Genomic DNA, 22931 nt, shown 5'->3' on the forward strand with positions numbered 1-22931 from the left:
CACTCATTTGCTGATGGGCACTTAGGTTGCTTCCAGTACTTGGCTATTGTAAATTGTGCTGCTATGAACATTGGGGTGCATAGATTCTTTTGGATTGGTGTTTCAGGGTTCTTAGGGTATAATCCCAGCAGCGGAATTGCTGGGTCAAAGGGCAGTTCCATTTTTAGTTTTCTGAGGAAATTCCATACTGTTTTCCACAGTGGCCTCACCAGTCTGCATTCCCACCAACAGTGCACTAGGGTTCCCTTTTCTCCGCATCCTCTCCAACATTTGTTTGTTGATTTGTTTATGTTGGCCACTCTGACTGGTGTGAGATGGTACCTCGTTGTGGCTTTAATTTCCATCTCTCTGATGGCTAGTGATGCTGAGCATCTTTTCATATGTCTCTGGGCCTTCTGTATGTCTTCCTTGGAGAAGTGTCTATTCAAGTCCTTTGCCCATTTTTTAATTGGGTTGTTTGTCTTCCCAGAGTGGAGTTGTGTGTGTTCTTTATATATTTTGGAGATCAGGCCCTTGTCTGAGGTATCATTGACAAATATGTTTTCCCATACTGTTGGTTCTCTTTTTATTTTAATGCTGTTTTCTTTAGCCATGCAGAAGCTTTTTATGTTGATGAGGTCCCATTTGTTTATTCTTTCCTTTATGTCCATTGCTTTAGGGGACGTGTCTGTGAGGATGTTGCTGCGTGGAATGTCTGAGATCTTCCTGCCAATGTTTTCCTCTAGGACTTTTATGGTGTTACGACTTATATTTAAGTCTTTTATCCATCTTGAATTTATTTTTGTGTATGGTGTAAGTTGGTGATCGAGTTTCATTTTTTTGCACATAGCTGTCCAGATCTCCCAACACCATTGGTTGAAGAGGCTATTTTTGCTCCATTTTATGCTCCTGCCTCCTTTGTCAAATATTAATTGACCGTAAAGACTTGAGTTTATTTCTGGGCTCTCTGTTCTGTTCCATTGGTCTATGTGCCTGTTTTTATGCCAGTACAAGGCTGTTTTGATTACAGTGGCCTTGTAATACAGTTTGATATCAGGTATTGTGATCCCTCCTGCTTTGTTCTTTCTCAAAATTGCTGCAGCTATTCAGGGTCGTTTATGGTTCCATATAAATTTCTGAAATGTTTGTTCTGTATCTGTGAAATACGTCATAGGTACCTTAATAGGGATTGCATTGAATCTATAAATTGCTTTGGGTAGTATGGCCATTTTGATGATGTTAATTCTTCCAATCCATGAGCATGGTACATGCTTCCATTTGTTTGTGTCTTCCTTAATTTCTTTCTTCAGTGTTGTGTAGTTTTCTGAGTACAGGTCTTTTACCTCCTTGGTTAGGTTTATTCCTAGGTACGTTATTTTTGTTGTTGCTATATCAAATGGGATTTTTTTCCTGATTTCTGTTTCTGCAGTTTCATTGTTGGTATACAGGAATGCCTTTGATTTCTGAGTATTGACTTTGTATGCAGCTGTTTTGCCAAATTCATTTACTAGGTCAAGTAGTTTTTTGGTGGAGTCTATAGGATTTTCCATGTACACTATCATGTCATCTGCAAACAGTGACAGTTTCATTTCCTCCTTTACAATTTGGATGCCTTTTATTTCTTTTTCTTGTCTGATTGCTGTGGCTAGGACTTCCAGTACTATGTTGAATAGGAGTGGTGAAAGGGCATCCTTGTCTTGTTCCTGATCTTAGTGGGAAAGCTCTAAGTTTTTGTCCATTGGGTATGATGTTGGCTGTAGATCTCACATATATGGCCTTTATTATGTTGAGGAATGCTCCCTCTATTCCCACTTTGTTGAGGGTTTTTATCATAAATGGGTGCTGTACCTTATCAAATGCTTTTTCCACATCTATTGATATGATCAAGTGGTTTTTGTCTTTGCTTTTGTTTATGTGGTGTATTATGTTTATTGATTTGCGAATATTGTACCATCCTTGCATCCCTGGGATGAATCCCACTTGATCATGGTGTATGATCTTTCTAATGTATTGCTGGATGCGGTTTGCCAATATTTTGTTGAGGATTTTAGCATCTATGTTCATCAGTGATATTGGCCTGAAGTTTTCTTTCTTTGTTATGTCTTTATCTGGTTTTGGGATTAGGATGATGTTGGCTTCATAAAACGAGTTTGGGAGTCTTCCATCTTCTTGAATTTTTTGAAATAATCTGTGGAGGATGGGGGTGAGCTCCCCCTTAAATGCTCTGTAGAATTCTCCTGTGAAACCGTCTGGTCCAGGGCTTTTGTGTGTCAGAAGCTTTTTGATTACTGTTTCAATTTCATCAGGCGTTACTGGTCTGTTCAGGCTTTGTGCTTCTTCCTCATTGAGTTTTGGAAGGTTATATTTTTCTAGAAATTTGTCCATTTCATCTAGGTTTTCACATTTTCTGGCATACAGTTCTTCATGAATGAACAGTTCTGTGTCATCAAACAAGGAGGTTCTTTTTGCCTATTTTATTCTCATTATTAGCATGGTGCTTGAGTTTCAAGCAAGGAAATATTTTTTAACTGTGCTCCTATCAAGCATTTTGTATAACCTGCTTTATTTTGTTTTGTTTTTGGTAAATAAATAGGAACTTGAAAGTCCTAAGCGATTCTTCTAAATTTAACAGTATCCTTTTGTTAGAGCAAATCTGAAAAATAACTACCTCTTATTGAGTCGGATACTTACTTTTCATGAATTTCATTGCGTCTGTCATTTCTGTCTTCCTTCAGTGTTTCTGTTTCTTTCCATACTCTTTTCCACAAGTTATTCTACATGCTTTTCCTCCTTTTGTTCTGTATCCTTCCTTTATATATCAAAAACCCTCCCTTGCCTTAATTCCGAATTGGTGTATGTTTACCAATATTAATTTTAAAATTCATTTCATGTTTCTCTTTTTAATTTTAACATTCTGCAAGCTTAATACTTTTTGTTTTTAGTGGTTAGTCATTCTTTACTTTCATGTAACAATCAAGAGGAAGAAAAATTTTACTGTTTATTTCTAGAATATCATTTGCTAAAATTGATTCCTCAGAATGCTAGTATGTGGTAGGGTGAAAAAAGGAAATCTATAGTCAGTTGAGTTTTGTTAACATAGAGTTTGACAAAGTTAAACCAGGTTTATAACCTGCAGGACTTCTCACAGCACCTAATATTTTGCTGTTCATTATGAATCGTAATGAAAGGAATATGTATATAATATGAACTCACTTGGGAAAGCTATTTTAAAATATAAATAGTATTAGGTGTTTTCATTTAGGTTTGAAACACTGGAACATTCTTAGTGTTTGTGTACTAGATGTTTTGCTTTCCTTTTTGTTCATTTCACAAATGTCTGAGTGCTGGCTATTTACCAGCTCTTTGCGTTCAGATGAACCACTTACACAAGCTGCTTTAAGCAGCAAGCAGTCTAAACGAAATAACTTACCTAATAGTACTGGAGAACTTCAGTATTAAATATGTAAGTAAGATTCCAGTGGGAAAATACCAGCATTTCTTAAATGTACTGGATTGGTGTTCCTACTACATCTTGTTTTTAGCTTAATAATATAGGCAGCAAATATTTTGAATCACAGTGTAGATTGTATTGTATCTTTTATAATGACTTCTTATGTGGGCGAATGATTTAAAATGAAGTGTAATATGGCATATATTTCATTTAAATATACAAAAAAACCCAATAAAATAATTATTTTAACCATTGGTTAGAATTTGACTTTAGAGACAGTATTCACTTTTTTGTCCCAGAAACTGTATTTTAGCATATTTTATAATCTTGTAAAAAAGTAGGAACAATTATTGACTACATTTATTCTGCAGAAATAGAATAAAGGTATATTAACTGTGAGGTAAAGTATAATTGAGATATTACTTCATTACTTCAATCGAGAATCATCAATAGTGGACCTTTATTCTTTTTATGAAAGAATGGTAATGATAGATGATGGGAATGTGGGTTTTTCTAGTAAGGAAAATGACTAAAAGTTGGGCTAATAGTGACTTAATAATGCTGTTTTCCTTTACTTTCTATTTTTGTTTTATGTGATGTCCCATAGGACATTTATCAATAATAGCAAAACCTTAAAAATAGAAATATTGAAGAAAATTTATTCCTTGTCAAATAAGGGCCAAAGCTGATTTGATCATTTAAATCTGATAAGGAAAAAACTTGTAGGCTGTTCTCCATTTTGCTAATATGTAATAAAAAAAATAGTTGACGAATATACAGAGTGATGTATTTCTTAGGACTCTGAAGTAATAACTCCACCCAAAGACTAAATTATTTGACAAACACATATGCCCTTTTAAACTTTTCATTGAGAAGTTTGGTAAATTATTTAACCTCTCCCCCACTCCCACCCTCATTCCCTGCCATATCTCTTTTAACGCAAATGAACATTCAAATAATGAGCAAAAAGCTTTTTAATTCATTAAATTGCTGTTAAGATTCTAAATAATCATAGTGAGGCAGACTGATAGCAGGCACACTGAAGACATCTTTTTATCTACCTATTATCCTTTTGTTGAAATGAGATTTAAAATAAGATGTTACTGATAAACAAAGGAGCAATTTTATTCTTAAATCTAGGTACCTTCAAAGAACAGTAAAGCATCCCACTTTACTCCAGGATCCTGATTTAAGGCAGTTCTTGGAAAGCTCAGAGGTATTATTTCTACTTTAAAATTTTGTGTATAAAATGGCCTCAGTATTTATATTTTTCCATGTAATAAGTTATATAATAGAGATTCTCAGGAAATAAATGGATTAATAGATGGAATAAAGCAATGATTTTTTTTTTTTTTTTTGCTTAGTGCTTTAACTAGTTTTAAATACTTAACTAAATTACTAGCATAATGTCTTCTTTGCATTGATAATTATAGGATTATCAGTCCCTTTCTTGAAAATTTAAAACCAGATTTAAAAGAATGGCTTATGTAGTCTTAATTTTCAGTGCCCTAAATTGTTGCTTAGACATCATATTGAAATAAGTTTATTCAGAATACATTTTTAGAGACAGTTGAATGTGTTTCTGTCTACATTCGAATGTTCTTATTAAGGTTTTGAAATGCAATTTTGTAACTTGAAAGGGCCTAAATTATTAACTATGCTGTTCTTTATATTTGACTTGTTTGGCACATTTTGGGCTCTTAAACAGTTTCGAGTTCTAATTGTTACCTTTTGAGATCTTCTAAAAATTTATTGAATTCCAGAATATTTAAAAAATTCAAAATCACAGTCTTAACTGAGCACGAGGAGATTTTTCTCAAGACTTTTCTTCTTTCCTTATAAACAGTTTATTTCTGCTAGCAAACAGGTGGCCAGTGTTAAGGTGCTTGGCAATTACTTAATATATTTTGACAAACAGACTGTTGTTCCATCTAAATGTAAACGTGCAGAAGAAAAACAAATGGAAAGTCAATTTTTTAAGTTTTCCTTTGAGAATGTACAAGGAGTATATTTGAGAAATTAGATCTCACTGTAGAAATGTATGAGAGTGAAGAAAATACAACCTCCTTTTTTTTCTTTTCTTTTTTTTGGGGAGGCGGGGGGACAATCCATCCCTTTTGTGCCCAGTTAAACCTCCAGGCTTTTAACCGGTTTGTTTGCCCTTATTTGTCATTCAATTCCAGCTGCCTAGAGCAGTTAATACACAGGCTCTGAGTGGAGCAGGAATATTGAGGATGGTGAACAAGGCTGCCGACGCTGTCAACAAAATGACAATCAAGATGAATGAATCGGATGCAGTAAGAGCTGATTTTTCGACTTGAATAATGAGATGAATTAATGAGCCCAACAATTGCATTTTAAAGCTGTACAAGTAGAAAATAGGATATTAATTTGCTTATTGAGTTTAGTTCTCAACCACATCAGTTGACCACCATGGTTATCCATGGTTAATTTGTTGCTTTAAAACAAGGAATGTAGCTTGCTTTGGTAACCTAATTTAAGGTAGTTTGTTCTGGCTAAATAAGCTCCATTTTTCATTTTTTTGTTAGTGGTTTGAAGAAAAGCAGCAGCAATTTGAAAACCTGGATCAGCAACTTAGGAAACTTCATGCCCACGTTGAAGCCTTGGTCTGTCATAGAAAAGGTTTGTTTCCCTTATTTTTTATTTGTTTAATACCATGAATTAATTGAAACATTTTATAAAAATCTTTATTAAAATGAATATTCTGAAGTTATTATGGAAGGGAAAAAACCATAGTTTAAGAGAACGTTTTCTATCTCAACTTTGTTGTTTAATATTTTTTTGTTCTATTTTAACCTCTAGTTTAGAAGTAGAAACATCATGAGCTTACAAAAATATATTTTAGATTATGGTTTAAAATTGTTCACTTGGTTAACTCTTTGTTGATCTTTGTTATTTCTTTAAAATATGTGTTTTGTGCCTGTATTTTCTAGAAAACTGAAATATTTTCTTCATTTTTGAACCATTGTTCAAAATCTGGGTGTTTTTGTTAAAAATATATAGAAAATTTGAGTTGCAATTTTTAAATTTCATGGTGACTTTTCTATTTTGGTTTTGTTTTATTTTTAAACAAGGCTTTTGATATCAGATTTTTAAAATTCTTGATAAGTTAGTATGTGCCATTATCAGCAATACATTTTAATAAAATAATTACAAAAATTTAATTTGTTGAAAGCAGTTTATAACAGCTTTTGCTATTTGTATTTTATCTCTTAGCAAATGGGCTTTAAGGTTCTTTTAGATCCCTTTACATAATGCAGAGCAACGGAGCAATTTCCAGGCAGTGTAATTGTTAGTCGCACACCAGCCTGTCGACATCTACTTCTATTTGAAGTATCTAAAGTGGTCATGTTCAAAAGTCTCTTTAGAAATTCTTAATATTTCACTAAGCATTGTTGTATACGAAGGAAAAAAGAATAAGATCTATGAAAATCGTACGTACAGTTGTACCTTGCTTTCCTCCTGTTGGTTAAATAATATTCTCATTAAAAATTATATTTTTTTAATGATAGGTAAATGTTTAAAGGTAAAGTATTATAAATCAATTGTATGTTCTCAATACTTTTCATATTAAATATATTTATATTTTTTAAAGAAATAGAGTAAGCACTTTAGGAGAGAAAGGGGGGAGGCAGATTATTATATTATTAAACAGTTCATCTGGGGATAGAGGCAGTAGTTCTTCTAACTTTCAGTAGAGCTTTGAGCAGTTGGCATTTATGCCCAAGGCATTTTAATGGCTGGTTATTTTATGTTACCATTTTAAAATATAGTTTGGGCAATTCGTGAACAGATAAAATTTAGAGAAAATGTGAAAAAATCAAAGCAATATTTAAAAGCTTTACTAGTGAACATTAAAAGTGAATACTTTTCTATTTCAGAACTTTCAGCCAACACAGCTGCCTTTGCTAAAAGTGCTGCCATGTTAGGTAATTCTGAGGATCATACTGCTTTATCTAGAGCTTTGTCTCAGCTTGCAGAGGTTGAGGAGAAGATAGACCAGTTACATCAAGAACAAGCTTTTGCTGACTTTTATTTGTTTTCCGAACTACTTAGTGACTACATTCGTCTTATTGCTGCAGTGAAAGTAAGCCTTGTTTTTCAATCTTCCTTAAATTCGCCTCACTTCATTGGTTTGCTTACTAGAGTATTTGATTATTCATAGCTTAAATTTTTTTTCCTATAAGTTGTACAATGCAATAGACAGAATTGATGTTTTTAAGAGGTCTGAGGAATGCCTTATTTGGCATATACATATTTACATATACAAGTTTGCATGCAGCTAACTGGTAACATTTGTTTGCTCATTGTAGCACAAACTGAAACTACCTACTGGATTATAATATCATTAGTAAAACAATAATGAGAAGCAGGACAAAACTGGTATTGATTGTTGCGTGAATGTGTTTAATGATGGCTTTAGCATGAATTTGGTCTGTAAACATTCTGTGTATATTCCAAAATGTGTAGTAACCCTGTATTTATAGATGAGATGGGATTAGATTAGTTACTAAGTATGAACAGTATTCAATTTCTAAATAGTTGGAAAGTAATCATTTTAATGGAAATCAATATTACATAATTATATCCAATATTCAAACAATTGAACTGAATATTATCTTATGTTTCAGAAGATACTTTAAGATCTTACCTTGTTTTTGAATTATTGTTATGAACATTAGTTGTGGAATGGGGGAACTGGGCATTTACCTTTTACCTTGAATTCAAACATCTAGACAGTTCCTTGCTTTCTAATGCAAAATTTTTTCAGCTGATGTCTGTGATGAAATTAGTATTTATCCACAATCACAACATAAGTGCATTGCATATTTATTGATTTGGTTTTCAAGCTAATGGTAACAGTCTACTAGAAGCTTCTTAGCACTTCAAGAATGGTGCTTTCTTAGGTTTGGTAAAAGTACCAATTTTGCTTGTATTTACTCTTATATGTACTTTTATATTTCTGGTGATTAATTTTTCTTTACAGTTACTTAAGGATGTTACTATAGATAGCAGTTATCTGAGTATACTTCATTTTTATAGAGGTAACTTAAGATATAAAGAAATCCAGTTTACAGATAATGGTTCCTTGTTATCTTTCACCTACCCTCACTTCCAGAGCTCCCACTAACATAAGAACTGTAGTAAAAAAGTGTAACACCTGCAAAAAAAACCTATGGGTCCAAAAAGGGAAGGCAGAGTCTGTGAGAAGGGGTAGCTGCTGAGAAGGCCTGACCTGGGAAAATACTCCCTGGCACAGGTGGCCTGTCTGTGTAATGGATGTTGATTCCTCAGAAACAACTTTCCTCATACCACCTAAATCTTGGCTTACTTTTACCTTTTGTGAAATTACAGTTGTATTCTTGGTTCCTAGAATATGTCCTATAGAACAGTAACATCAAAAGATGTACCACTGTCATCTGAGTTTGGGAGATAGTGTATACAATACCTTTGTCTTGTATACTCAGCATGCATGCAAAAAGCTCTGAAATGTCTACGAGTAAAAAAAAAAAAAAAAAAAAAAAAGACATTTACTGTATTTTTCGGACTATAAGACGCACTCCCCACCAAATTTGGGAGGAAAATAGGGGTGTGTCTTATAGTCCGAATGTAGCTTACCTGGCTCGCTACAGGATTTCTGCTTTAAAGGATGTTATTAAATATTTTACCACATTTTTTGCTTCAAAATTTTTTTCCCTATTTTCCTCCTCTAAAACCTAGGTGCGTCTTAATGGTCTGAAAAATACGGAAACTTTGTTTAATCTAGACTTCCAACCAAATTCATGTGAATAGGAATTTTCCATTTAATGTATTTTTACATATATGGAGCACATGTTGGGAAATACTGAATTAGTGATTTATTGACTAAAGAGCTAAAGAGATATGGTCAACTTATACCATGAGGTAAATTAATGTCTTTCAGATTGGTTTTGTGCTGAAACCTAGCCCAGGTGAACCGCATCAAGGAGTTGAGAATTACGGAATAGGGTGACGGAATATTTCTGATCTTTTTTTATTTGTTTGTTTTAAACTAATTCATTTGTATTTGAAAAAAACAATACATGTACATATAATTCTAACAGCCCCCAAATTTAAATTTCTTTTCTACCTAAGACCTCTTCCCTTAGTCAGATTATACTAGATTCTTGTGTATTTTTATAGAATTAGCTCTGCATGCATAGGAAGCTAATTTGTTTTCTTTATTTCTTTCTGTCTCCCTCTCTTCCTCCCTCCCTCCCTCCTCTTCTTCCTTCTTCAAAAAGGAGCATACTATTTTATATACACAGTTCTTTGCCTGCTTTTTTTCACTCACTCTATTTTAGAGAGGTCTCTATATCAGCATGTTATAGTGTTATAGTGCATAGTGTTATAGTTGCATAGTGTTCCATAATATTGTATATAGGTGTACTTTGAGTTATTTACCCAGCCCAATATTAAAGTATTTTAATAACAACTCTTGGGCATAAAATTCTTAGAATTGCTTGGCCAAAGGGTATATGCATTTCAATAATAATTATTGTCATAATTGCTCAAAGAGGTTATATTTCTCTTACTCCCATCAACATATATGTTCCTTCTTCTACCCTCAGTGAAGGTATTTTTTGTATATGTTTTAATTTCTTTAGTTAGTGTGAATTTAAGCATCTTTACAAATGATAAGCCATTGCATTTCTTTTTTTATATATGTTCCTTGTTCAGTTTTTTGTTTGATTTTTCTAATTTCTAATAGCTATTTAATACTCCTTAGCCTTTTGTTTTTTCCATACTATGACTATTCAGATGATAATTTTGAAACTAGGAGTACTTTGGGAATTAGAATATAGAGCCCAAATGGGGAACTAAAGAAAGATAAATTTTACCCATTCAAAATATTGCCTAGGCCTGGCCTTGTACCAGGGAACTCTTGTTTTCCTCTTTATTCCACTACAGGGTCTCTTAATCTAAGACTTTATATTTTTGCTAGTACTGTTATCTAACATATATTAATTGGTAAACTCGTTGCATTACATTCTTATGTATTCATCTTCTGTGAACCACTAGAGTAGTGTCAGGGATTGAGGGTAATGGTCATTAATGTTTTTAGCACTAGAACTCTTTATTAAGAATTCTTACACGGAATTCAAATTTATAAAAATATTTTTCTAAAAGCCCAATAGATGTGTTCCATAAGGAGTTTAAAATCATCACTTTTTGGCTGTAAGCAATCAGCATTCTTTCAGGATTCCAGGAAGGGCAACATACTTTCAGATTCACTGAATTAGAGTATGGTATTAATTAAATTAAAATTACAGCATCATATTTCCTGGTGGGCCAGGAAAACCACTCACAACTGCAGCCTCGTCTAACCTAGATCAACTTGGATGCAAATGGGTAGCAGAAATTGGCAGGGGGGTAGGGATCCAGAATGGATTACCAGTGTAAATCCATCCCTTTTATGGAAGAGGCCAGTTCTAGAGTGGATTACTTGATATACAAAGACAAATGTTGTTACAATTTAATTGCTTTTTAAGATAGCATTTCACAAGAGCAAGTATGGTCCTGGTTCTTTTATTTTCCAGTGTTACAAGAGTAGGAAAAAAATGAAGAAAAGTTTCCATTCTTATACAGTTAAGATTAATTTATTTTTCTGAAATAACCTGACTCGAGTAACCTTACAGTTAATGTAGTTCCTACACCTGTACCACAATAAAGATATGATGGTTTTGGAATATTATGAGGTAATAAATTGGTCAGCAATCAAATTAGTCTAAATTAGTATATCACTAAAAAAAATAGTTGATACATACAGGGTGGGGCAAAAGTAGGTTTATTGTTGTGCATTTGTGAAAGTTTATTCTTGAATTACTATTTATTCATTATTGTATTATTTTCCATGTGAACAGCTGTAAACCTATGTTTGCTCACCCTATGTTTAGAACTTAAGCAAATACTGAAATTCAAAGGCACTTTGGTTGGTTAGCTTCTGCCCTGTATTTGTACAGATTTTAAGTAATCAAATTGTTAATGAACAGAAGAATTTATAAATGAAGAGCTGATATGGCCCCATTCCCCTAGCAGGGGTGTCCAACCATTTGGCGTCCCTGAGCCACACTGGAAGAAGAAGAGTTGTCTTGGGCCACATGTTAATTACACAAACACTAATGAAAACAAAAATATCTCATAATGTTTTAAGTAAATTTACAGTTTTGTGTTAGGCAGCATTCATAGCCATCCTGGCCTCATGGGGCCTGTGGGCCACAGATTGGACACCCCTGCAAGAAAGACCAGGCCTAAAATTTACATTATGTTTTGGTTTTGTATATGTGTACACATAGGGGGTAAGCATCAGAAATTGTTTGTTTTAAATGGTAGTGACTGAATCTGTTTATATGTGTTACTTTGGTGCTTTTGGCCCAATTTGGCTAAAGCTAAATTAATTCATAATAAGAAATATTTTTATTTGGGTCTTTTAAATATAAGAAAAGCAAACAGTGAGGACAGTAAGATTCACTTACTGTGAAAAAATAAATTATATGAGATGACAAATCTGGCCGAATGGACTTAAACCTATAGGTAGGGTGCTTTGACTCAGCGGTTTGTCCAGGATGTCTGTTGTCCTGGTTAATTTAAAATGTGCTCAATCTTTACGAAGTCTTTGGGAAAACTACCAGGTTTCATGTTGATTTGGAGTTTTTAATGTTCTTGGTCACATTTTAAAAATATGCTATATGATATAAATGCAGTCCATTTTTTTCATATTGCTGAGTTTTTACTATTTGTACTTTCAGTAGAAATCTTGAGTTAACTACATTTATATGTGTATGTTACTTAGAAGTGACTCATAATATTACCTACTAATTATTAAATCTCCACTAGGTTAAGACACCCTGCTAACATACTTTTCATTTTATTTCTAATCCAGAAGTATAGACCTTATTTTCCTCCTTTTATATTTGGAAGACTAAGGCTTATAGAAATTACATGAATTTACCCAAGATCATACAGTGACAAAGCTGGAATTCTAAGCCAACTTTGTTCTAAAGCTTAAATTTTTTAAGTGTACTACATACTTTCTCTTCAGCAGGTCCCTTTAAGAACACGTATTTATTGTTTCTTGATCAATAAAGCTCTTTATTTGGAAGAAATGAAAATAATCTTTGGTTTCGTGCTTTCTGGCTTACCTAGTTTATTAATGCTTCAATTAGGAAACACTAAAGTAATAGAACTATATCCCTAGCATCAAGCTAGAGAAGGGATTATTCTTTTCTTCTCATACTAGCCATCATTTTTTTTCATGAGACTTTTACTTACTCTCTTACGGTCATATTTTATTTCTTTCTTCTAGTCATTTGCTCCTTCTCTGACAAACCCATTGAAAAGAAATAATGGACTTGGTCAACTTGTTCTATTACAGTCTTTTTGTCTGTTTTTTTTGGTTCTGCATTACATACACACACACACACACACACACATATGTATGTATATATATTTGTTTGCCCTTTTCATCTTATTTAAGACTTTTTTGTTTTGTTTTGTTACACTTCTTAATTTCTTTGCTTTTATTTGCTATTGGTAATCTCTTCATCACATTTTTACTTTACTTTCTGTTATCTTACAGGTTTTTCCCATTTTCTTTTTTAAATTTCTGGCATATTTTCAACACTTAAATCTACTTTTGGTATTATTTAGTAGGAAAACTTCCAGTGTAGCTATGACACTGGCATTTTTCTGTTGAAGACATCTTTCTTGAAAGCATAAAACTCTGTTAAATATCTTATTATGAGTCACATTTAAAACCCTAAAGGCTAGTTGAACGGATTTTGTATATTTTTTAAATTCTGAGCTCTTATATTTCATCCAGTCACCAGGATTTCTGTTAAGCAAATAAATATGGAAATAAATTTAATTAATTTATTTATTTTTATATTGACATGTTTGTTTTTAGTATGTCAGTGTATTAGAATAGAATTTAAATGCTGGGTTTTATTTTTAGTACTACAGTACTTACAGTATGAAAATATTTTACTGTTTACTGTCACTTAATAGCATTATGTCATTTACTTACAGGGTGTGTTTGACCATCGAATGAAGTGCTGGCAGAAATGGGAAGATGCTCAAATTACTTTGCTCAAAAAACGTGAAACTGAGGCAAAAATGATGGTTGCTAACAAACCAGATAAAATACAGCAAGCTAAAAATGAAATAAGAGAGGTGATTAATGCAAAATGCTTTATTTATCTCTTCACTCAAATTTTCCATGAGTCATTCATATGTACATAATTTTTCACAAATTTTTTTCTAGCCATTCAACACCTAGCTATTTTTCCATAATTTTATAAACTGTGTTATAATTATCTTAACATTTTGATTTTCATTAAAATCTTCAGAGCCCTTTGTTACTTTCACATGATCATGGAATAAATAAAGACACAAGGAAATGATTTAAATTTATATTTAATTGATAATTACACATTTGTTTGGAGATAACTAATTTGGTTTCAGATAGTTACTTGTTTTGTGTCTAAAAATGGTTTTAGAAGTGGACTTGTCCCTCATTTACCTGTATGGGCAACATTATCCCCCATATATATGTATTATATATGGTATTTTAGTAAGTTTGTATAAGTTTATTATAATTTATACACTTTTTTTGCCATGCTTCAATAAGGAAATTGAAGAGGTAGGACAACCTTTATATTACTCAAAGTAAATGTACCTGCTCTTGGAAGAGTATGTACTAGTGTTTTGGTTACGTAGTGGGAAAATATCATTTCATAGCTTAAGTCTTTAGTTATTTTATTTTAGCTGTTTCATTGGTCACTAATCACATTTTGTTGTTTCTTTACTGAATTTAATGTTTCCTAATAGGTCTTCAATAGAACATAATTCCATAATTTTTTTAAAAATCTAGACATTTTACCATTACAAAAAATGTTTTTTAAATGTCTGTCATATAGTTTTCCTAATTTAAAGAATTTCCATGGGTAAATAAATTGTGATGAACATGTAGTCTTGAAAGTAGCAGAATGTAGTTGATGTATTTTGAAATAATTAATGATATAAAAAAGATGAGAAAATTAAAATCTAACACTGCTAAATGATTTGATAGTGAATTTTTTATAATCTGTCAGGGGTGTCCAACCTTTTGGCGTGTCTGGGCCACATTGGAAGCAGAGTTGTCTTGGGCTACACATTAAATACATTGCAACACATAATCACAAAAAAATCTCACAGTGTTTTTCGTAAATTCACAGTTTTGTGTTGGACTGCATTCATAGCCATCCTGGGTTCCATGTGGCCCGTGGGCCACAGGTTGGACACCCCTGTTCATCTATCCTGTGGTTAATCAGCGATGGAGGTTAGTTAAGTAAGTACTAGAATATCCTAATCATAAGTAAACCTGACAATGAAATATTAATGGAAGTTAAGCTGATGCGTATCTCTGCTACTGGAAAGTTAGATACAAGTGTGAATGATGCTAAGTTGGGCTTTGCCAGTATTGAGCTTTCTCAGGATTTTCAGGCTTACATTAAATTGAGTGGTCATAACAGCTAGTTCTATAAACTTTTTCTAGACCAAAAAAAAAAAAAGTGTACGTTTTTGCTTGTATTTTATTAGTGGGAGGCAAAAGTACAACAAGGAGAAAGAGATTTTGAACAGATCTCTAAAACAATTCGAAAAGAAGTGGGAAGATTTGAGGCAAGTATGATTTACACTTTTCTTATCAATATGATAACATTTGCTGCGACTTTATGGTAAAATCAAATTTAGTTATGTACTAATGGAGCTTTTCTCTTGTATTGTACTTTAACAGAAAGAACGAGTGAAAGATTTTAAAACTGTTATTATCAAGTACTTAGAATCATTAGTTCAAACACAACAACAGGTAAGCTAATTTGTTTATAACATAAACTTCCAGATTTTATTTTTAGAATGCTTTTTTCATTTTGAAAATAATGAGTGAAAGGAACTTTTGTACTTAAAGAGGAATAAGAAGTCAAGTAGGGAAAACCAGTAACAGCAAAGGAAAAACGGTAGTTAAAATAATTGGAAACTCTCAGTTCCTTTTTGCCTCTACTCTTTCGAACTACTAGGTGAGATACACTTTTCCCAATTTTAGGCTTTGAAAAATAGGGCAGGTTTTCCCTTTCCCTGTCTTCTGAGTTTTAGTTCCCTATCAGTCATACTGTGTATACATTCTTACAAGAAGTTCTCTTTCATAAAAGACAAAACTTAAACTAAAAATAACATTTTTAAGACTTTAAAAAATACTGTTTTGATTTTTGTTTTATGTTGGGTTTGTGGTGATTTTATGCCACAAGTAATGGCATTTGTTTCCCTCAACTAGACAAGACAGTGGTGTTTATGTTACATTAAATAAAAGTGTTTAACAAGATAACAGAGTTTTTTTTCTTTGTATTTTAATATAAATTTGAGTAATAGATCAAATTATTTAATGTCTTGAATAGAAGGATTTCTTCAGTTAGTTTTAAGATATGTGGATTGGAAACTTGCCTATATAATTTTTGAGTTAAGTGATGATATTATATCTTCAAATTATATTTTTTAATCATAAGTACTTAATTTGTAAGATCAGATTTTTAAAGTATGATAATAATAAATAAGTCATGTAAGTTTGTTTTTAAAGGAATTGTTTTAAACTTTAGTTTATACTTCAGTCTATTTTTCTGGACTGTCCAGGAAAGATTGGGAGCTAATTCTTTATAGATTCTTTTTCCCATTCTTCCCCAGTGTCTTCTTTTCTTATTCCTTTTTTCTCATTCTTCTTGGCTAGCAGTAACATTCATACAGAGAATATGAGTATTCTCTGATTTATATGTTATTACTTTATATTGGAAAAGCTCATTGCGCTTTCATTATTTAAGGTAATCTTATTTATACTTACATCTTATTTATAAAACTGTATGTTTCTATATACAGTTTTGCATAAATCAAAAAAATCTTGTTTGGGGATATTTTTAAAATTATATTACTTACATCAAAAACAAATTAGCCAGAAGTAATTAATAAGTTAAATTATTTATACATGAATTATATTGACAAACTTCAGATAAGGGAATTAAAATGATTTTAAGAACCAGACTTTAATAAATGTTAATTGCTATTAGCTATTTGCATAGATTTTTTTTTTAATGCTGTACAGGACCTGTGCATATAAATCACAAAAAGGTAATGAGAATATCTTTTATTTTTGTTATCATTTACAGCTGATAAAATACTGGGAGGCATTCCTACCTGAAGCCAAAGCCATCGCTTAGAAGATGACTCCTGTTAGGAAGATCTCACATGTTTGTTCCAGTTATGCTAATTCCACAGTGAAATCATTTAAAACCATCTGAATAAACCACTATATATTTTATGAAGTACATGTGGTTTTTATATATATATATAAATATATATGCACACACACACTCTTGACATTTTATTACAGGCTGCATGTCCTGACCCTCTTTGAATTAAGTGGACTGTGGCATGACATTCTGCAATACTTTGCTGAATTGAACACTATTGTGTCTTAAATACTTGCACTAAAAAGTGCACTGCAAGACCAGAAAATTTTACAATATTTTTTCTTTACAATATGTTCCGTAGTATGTTCACCCTCTTTTTGAAGTGAATTATCAATGGATTGATTAATGTTCACTTATACATTCCTGTACAGAAATTATGATTTTGTGATTACAGTAATAAAATTATATTCCTTGTGAAGTATTAGTAACAAATTATTTGGGTGTATTAACATATTAGGGATCTTTTAAAAGCATTTTAATAGGAAAAGACTTTTCCTTGTAGATATATTTTTTTAATGACAGAGCTGAATTCTTTTATCATTAAATGACTAAATGAAGCTTAAGTTTTCTTATGAAATTATCACAAACCAAAGAACACTTATCTTTTGAGCCAGCTCTGAGGAATGCTCTTGTCTTCAGTAAAGGAAAGAGTAATTGTCTTTGCTTGTTTTTATCCATCCCTAGTATAAGTGCCCAGTTTAAGAATTAGGAAGAAGTGTATTTATGTGCCTCTAGTACAAGTCTTACGGATTTTGCTTATCTACTATTATCTTCAAAATCCAAGACTTTGCATATATTTAATTTATTCCCTTGCTTTTCTGTGTTTTTCTTTTAAACTAAAAGTCGATTGTCTATGGTTATAATTGACAAAGAATGATACCATGCTAAAATACCTCATGATTTGATGATTAACCAAGAATGACACAAAGCAAATTGATGAAATTTGTCCTTGGCAACCTTCTTACCTATTCTGTATCCTTTTTGGATGGCTATTGCCTAATCCTTAATACTGGTGAAAGTTTAACTTGTGACTGGCATTAGAGTTATTTTTATTTTTTAAAAAGTACTCTGAAAGATGTCTCACTTCTCTAGCTTAACAGCTAAATCTTCCAGTGGAGTGAGATACGGTTATGTCCTGTCTAGCAGCTTACTAGATACAGTATATCAGAATAGAGTGTCCCCAGGCTATGTTTGCTTTCACCACTTCTTTCAGTTGACATTTTAAGCATACTATAGGTATTATGCATGTTTATATTCCTAGAACCCAGAAGAGTACCTGACACACAATAGGTTAATAATGAAGACTCGAACAGGGGGAAAAAATCCTGGAAGATGCAAAATAAAGTTTACTCCTTTAAGAAGAAGAAACTGAAACAAATAGTACAACCTTCTATTATTGCTTCTATGGAGATAACTTAGAAACTTTTGAGAAAGGAGTAATTCATATATATATATATATATATATATATATATATATATATATATATATATATATGAGATGTTATCTTGTTTACCTATTGGACAAAGTATAGACTTACTAGGAATACTTTCACTACAATGATGTCATAGTATGATATCCATAGTTATATTACTTCCAAAGATACAGTTTAAATATAGGATAATAACTTAATTATTTAAGCCAAAATCTTTCATTCCACAGTGATATATGTTCATTAGAACATTCAGTACCTTCAAATGAATATTTTCAGTTTTGATCAAGTTGAAGAGAGTAACAGACCCACACTCCATTCCAGACCTTATTCCTCTGAACAACCTTTGCCAAAAGAAAAGGAGTCTGTTGGAATTTCAAGTAAATGGTATAAGCCTCTGATACCTACCAACATTTTACCAGGATATAAGTTCTGTACCCACCCATTTCCACCCACCAATCTTCATATCTCCTATTCATATTACTAAAATATTTTCATTCCAAATAAATAGAATAACAAAAGCATTAATAGTTATGATAACAATTTTTTAGTTGTATTGGTTTGAATTTGAATTTTTTTTTCTTTAACCAGATAAAAGTTAAAGAAGGAATAAGGCAGCGTAATACAATGGAAAAGCAGAGCTTGAGGTCAACATGCATGTGTTCAATTCGCTTCTGTCGCTTAGTAGGTTTGGACTTCGGGCATATCACTTAAATCTCATCTGTAAAACGAGTATGATACTCTGATTTCTGAAGTGCCTTCTACTTTAAAGTATTTTGTTAAAAATACCAAACTTCAATATAAATATTCTATTAGAAAATCAAGTTCTAATCAATACTACCTTCTATTAATAAAGAAAACAAGGCTAGAGAAAAATGTATTTAAAAGTATGATTTCTAAAACAAAGTTTTCTTGATTGTATTTTTGATGAGCTATTTTAAACCATTTAGCTTGTTTTATACGTAATGTGTATATATTTATACTAGCTTCAAAATACCCTTGTTTCATTTTTTCTGTTCTTTGACGCTTTTAAATTTTATTTTGAAGATCTAGTAAAGTTTTACAAGTCCCTTTTACAAATTGTTCTATAAGTGGTTTTTAAATGTAAAATAAGGCTCTTAAATCAGGTTTTGTAAAGGAAGGAAATCAGATGAGTAGAGAGAGAAGTTTATATTCCTTTAAAAATGCTTCTTTTATATTCCTTTAAAAATTGCTTCTTGGTATCAAAGACTTCCATTTTTCTGTCTTAAATAAAGCATGTGACTAGTAATAAAGCTAAATGGCTACTTTACTTTTCTTATTGCTCCTGCATAGGCAGATGTGATTGAAATAAGAGACAGCAGAAATTCAGTAACTACAGATAGCTACACAAACAGGCTCCATTTCATCCTGTTTTTTTTTAATAGGAAATACTTTTTTTTAATTTTATTTTTTTTAAGGATTTTATTTATTCTTAGAGAAGGGGAAGGTGAAAGGGAGAGAAACATCAATGTGTGGTTCCCTCTCACACGCCCCCTACTGGAGACTTAGCCTGCAACCCAGGCATATGCTCTAGACTGGGAATGGAACCAGTGACCCTGTGATTTGCAGGCCAGCACTCAATCCACTGAGCCACACCAGCCAGTGCAACATCGTCCTGTTTTTAAGGAAAGGAGACCATGCAGTGAGGAGGAAAGATAAACCTGGGAATAAGAAGTCCAGTTTCACTGGCTTAGGAACTTTGGAGGCATTTCCATATCGTACTCACTAGTGAGGGAATTTATATGTTATACTATCTCTCTGTGTGACATAGTGTGTGTTTCAAAGTATTGGGGAAGAAAAAGACTTGGACTAGAATCATAATCCTCTTCTTATCCAGAATTACTCCTAACCCTCACAGTGAAGGATATGGTTTGAAGTAATAAAGAATGCAGATGGTTGGCCAGACACAGAAATACGAAGATGAGGGGAATTAAAGGGTGATAGGAGTAATTGCTGATTACGCTTTGTAATCAGGGCCATGAAGAGATGTCCCGGTAATCTCTGGATGACGTCCTTAGAGTTTAGGCCAGCAGGAACATAATGTGAACTGCGGGTACAATTTTAATTTTCTATGCCAAATTTTATTTTTTTTAATTGAATTTATTGGGGTGACGTTGGTTAATAAAATTAGATAGGTTTCAGGCATACGGTTCTATATAATACACATCATCTCTTAGTGTATTGTGAGTTCACCACCCCAAGTCAAGTCTCCGTCCATCATCATTTACCCCCCCCATACCCTCTTCATCATCCCCTACTATAACCAAGTTTTAACGGGTAAAAGAAACAGGAAAAATTAATTTTAATATTTAACTCAGTAAGCCCGGTAATTTTAATATATTGGATTAATATGTAATCCAATATATTAAAAATTATGCGATATTTTACATTCTGTTTTTCACATTGTCTCCAATATCCAGTGTGTATTTTACACTTTAATCTCATCTCCACTCGGACTAGCCACCTTTTAAGTGATCAGTTGTCACACCTGCCTCGTGCCTATGATATTGGGCAGCACAGGTTTAGACTGCCTGTGGGAATGGGAATGGAGAGTAAGTCCAACAGCTGGTTTGTTATTTACTATCTCAAATTCAGCGAAGAATTAGAAGCTAAATAAAAAGGACTAGGAGGTGTTGCCTTCAAGGGCCGGTACCATTTATGTGCAAGACTTTGTAGCATAGTGCTTTGCAAGTAGTGGGTACTCAGCATGTACTATGAATAAGTTGCCAGTAAGAAACTTATAGTTTGGTACAACTTCATTTTACAGATAGGCAGATACAGATTTTTAAATCATCATGATAAAACTGATTTTACCTCTTAAATCAGTGTTAACTGAGTTTTCTTGAAAGTGTACTGGTAGGCTTTTCAGGATTCTTGTTCTGATCATTAACATACAGAATTCTAGGAAGTCCTCTGGGAAACAGAATTTAATTCTTCAAACTATTCCTTCAGAAGTGGCTAAGAATAGAAGATTGTACAAAACAAGAAAGTAGTGACTTACTGCCTAATCTTTCAATGCACATAGATGAAATTAAAAATGTTCATCTTCCTCTCTTGACATACTTTTACAAAATTTTCTAAAGATTGAATAAGTTTTAACTACTTTTCTTAACTGGGTAAAATGGGAACTTTGTAATTAAAGGCAATTAAGATAAAGCTGACCACTTGTTAATACACAGAAAATTATTTTTTTATTAAGGCCAGTCAATAGGATAAATTGCTTTAAGGGAGTACGTCAAGAAAAAAGGTTCTATTTTAAAATTGTTTATATGTAACTTTAATAACTAAAATCAGACAAAATTAACAAAAATAAACAATAAATTGCCTTATTGCTCAAGTCTCAAGTTATCTGGATTTTTACTTTTATTCCCTAGATATTTATTTCAAATGCTCTTACTACATGTGTGTGTGTGGATTTGTATGTGTACATAAATGTGTGTGCATGCATGAAAGTAGGCTTGTCAACCAAAATTAATTTCTAAATTTCATTGAAAAATGTTTCCCAGCCTCTCGTAACTGAGACATGAGGCAAAATACTTATGTTTTCAGTTACATTGTTTAGGTATCATTGTTTTCTCAAGACCAACTTCAGTTAATCTTGTTTTCTGAAATCGATTCTCATTTCTGCTGTTTTTCTCTCAGGGTTAAGATCTTGTGTCTGTGTTCTAGAACTATCTTAAGTCTCCTATGAAATAAATACACATTCTTTCAGTTTTCCTACTCTGTCATCCCTACCACCTGCTGGTAAAATGACCTTCCTAAAGAAGAAATCTTACTACAATGCTATGCACAATAATCTTCAATAGATCCCTATAGACCAGGGGTGTCAAACTCATTTTCTCCAGGGGCCACATCAGCCTCGCAGTTGCTTTCAAAGGGCTGAATGTAATTTTAGGACTGTATAAATATAACTATTTAACTAGAGGCAAGGAGCTCTACATTTGGCCCTTTGAAGTCAACCGTGAGGCTGATGTGGCCCCTGGTGAAAATGAGTTTGACATCCCTTCTATAGACTACAGGTAAAGTCCAAATTATGTAGAATTTTGTCTCAAACTATTGTTCCTGTCTTCCTCTTACCCCCTTATCTTCACCTACCTTTTGCTTTAATCAAATGATGCCCTTGTCTTGTGAGCATGCTGTATGCCTTCCTGGCTCAATGCTATTATTGATGTTACCATGTGTGAGTTGCCTTTTTGCCCTTCCAGCAATTGTTTAAGCCCTATCTATCCTTTTTACTTTTAAGTCCACATCTTTTTTTAAATATATTTATTGATTATGCTATTACAGTTGTCCCATTTTCCCCCCTTCACTCCACTCCCATCCTTCCCACCCCTTCCCTCCCACATTCCCCCACTATAGTTCATGTCCATGCATATAAGTTCTTTGGCTTCTACATTTCCTATACTATTCTTACCCTCCCCCTGTCTATTTTCCACCTACCATTTATGCTACTTATTCTCTGTACCTTTCCCCCCTCTCTCCCCCTCCCACTCCCTTGTTGATAACCCTCCATGTGATCTCCATTTCTGTGGTTCTGTTCCTGTTCTAGTAGTTTGCTTAGTTTGCTTTTGTTTTTGTTTTAGGTGTGGTTGTTAATAACTGTGAGTTTGCCGTCATTTTTGCTGTTCATATTTTTTATCTTCTTTTTCTTAGATAAATCCCTTTAGCATTTCATATAATAATGGCTTGGTGATTATGAACTCCTTTAATTTGGCCTTATCTGGGAAGCACTTTATC

The 22931-nt window shown here is 32.7% G+C and overlaps 1 protein-coding gene across 2 annotated transcripts in view; it reads left to right on the forward strand.

Moving 5' to 3' along the window:
* Positions 1–16815, forward strand: part of SNX2 (sorting nexin 2) — a 59102-nt gene extending 42287 nt beyond the window's left edge. Inside the window, exons 8-15 of one of the 2 annotated variants that reach the window (XM_024571347.4) lie at positions 4571–4646; positions 5614–5727; positions 5980–6073; positions 7333–7538; positions 13499–13642; positions 15050–15130; positions 15246–15317; positions 16660–16815. In XM_024571347.4, the coding sequence (XP_024427115.1) occupies positions 4571–4646; positions 5614–5727; positions 5980–6073; positions 7333–7538; positions 13499–13642; positions 15050–15130; positions 15246–15317; positions 16660–16710 (838 nt within the window). In that variant the 3' untranslated portion in view covers positions 16711–16815. Of the gene's footprint in view, positions 1–4570; positions 4647–5613; positions 5728–5979; positions 6074–7332; positions 7539–13498; positions 13643–15049; positions 15318–16659 lie in introns of both variants that reach the window. The other variant, XR_008425095.2, reaches the window with a different exon arrangement.
* Positions 16816–22931: the final 6116 nt, after the last annotated feature.

This window comes from Desmodus rotundus, chromosome 1, assembly GCF_022682495.2.
Source record: "Desmodus rotundus isolate HL8 chromosome 1, HLdesRot8A.1, whole genome shotgun sequence".
In the NCBI taxonomy this organism is placed as follows: Eukaryota; Metazoa; Chordata; class Mammalia; order Chiroptera; family Phyllostomidae; genus Desmodus; species Desmodus rotundus.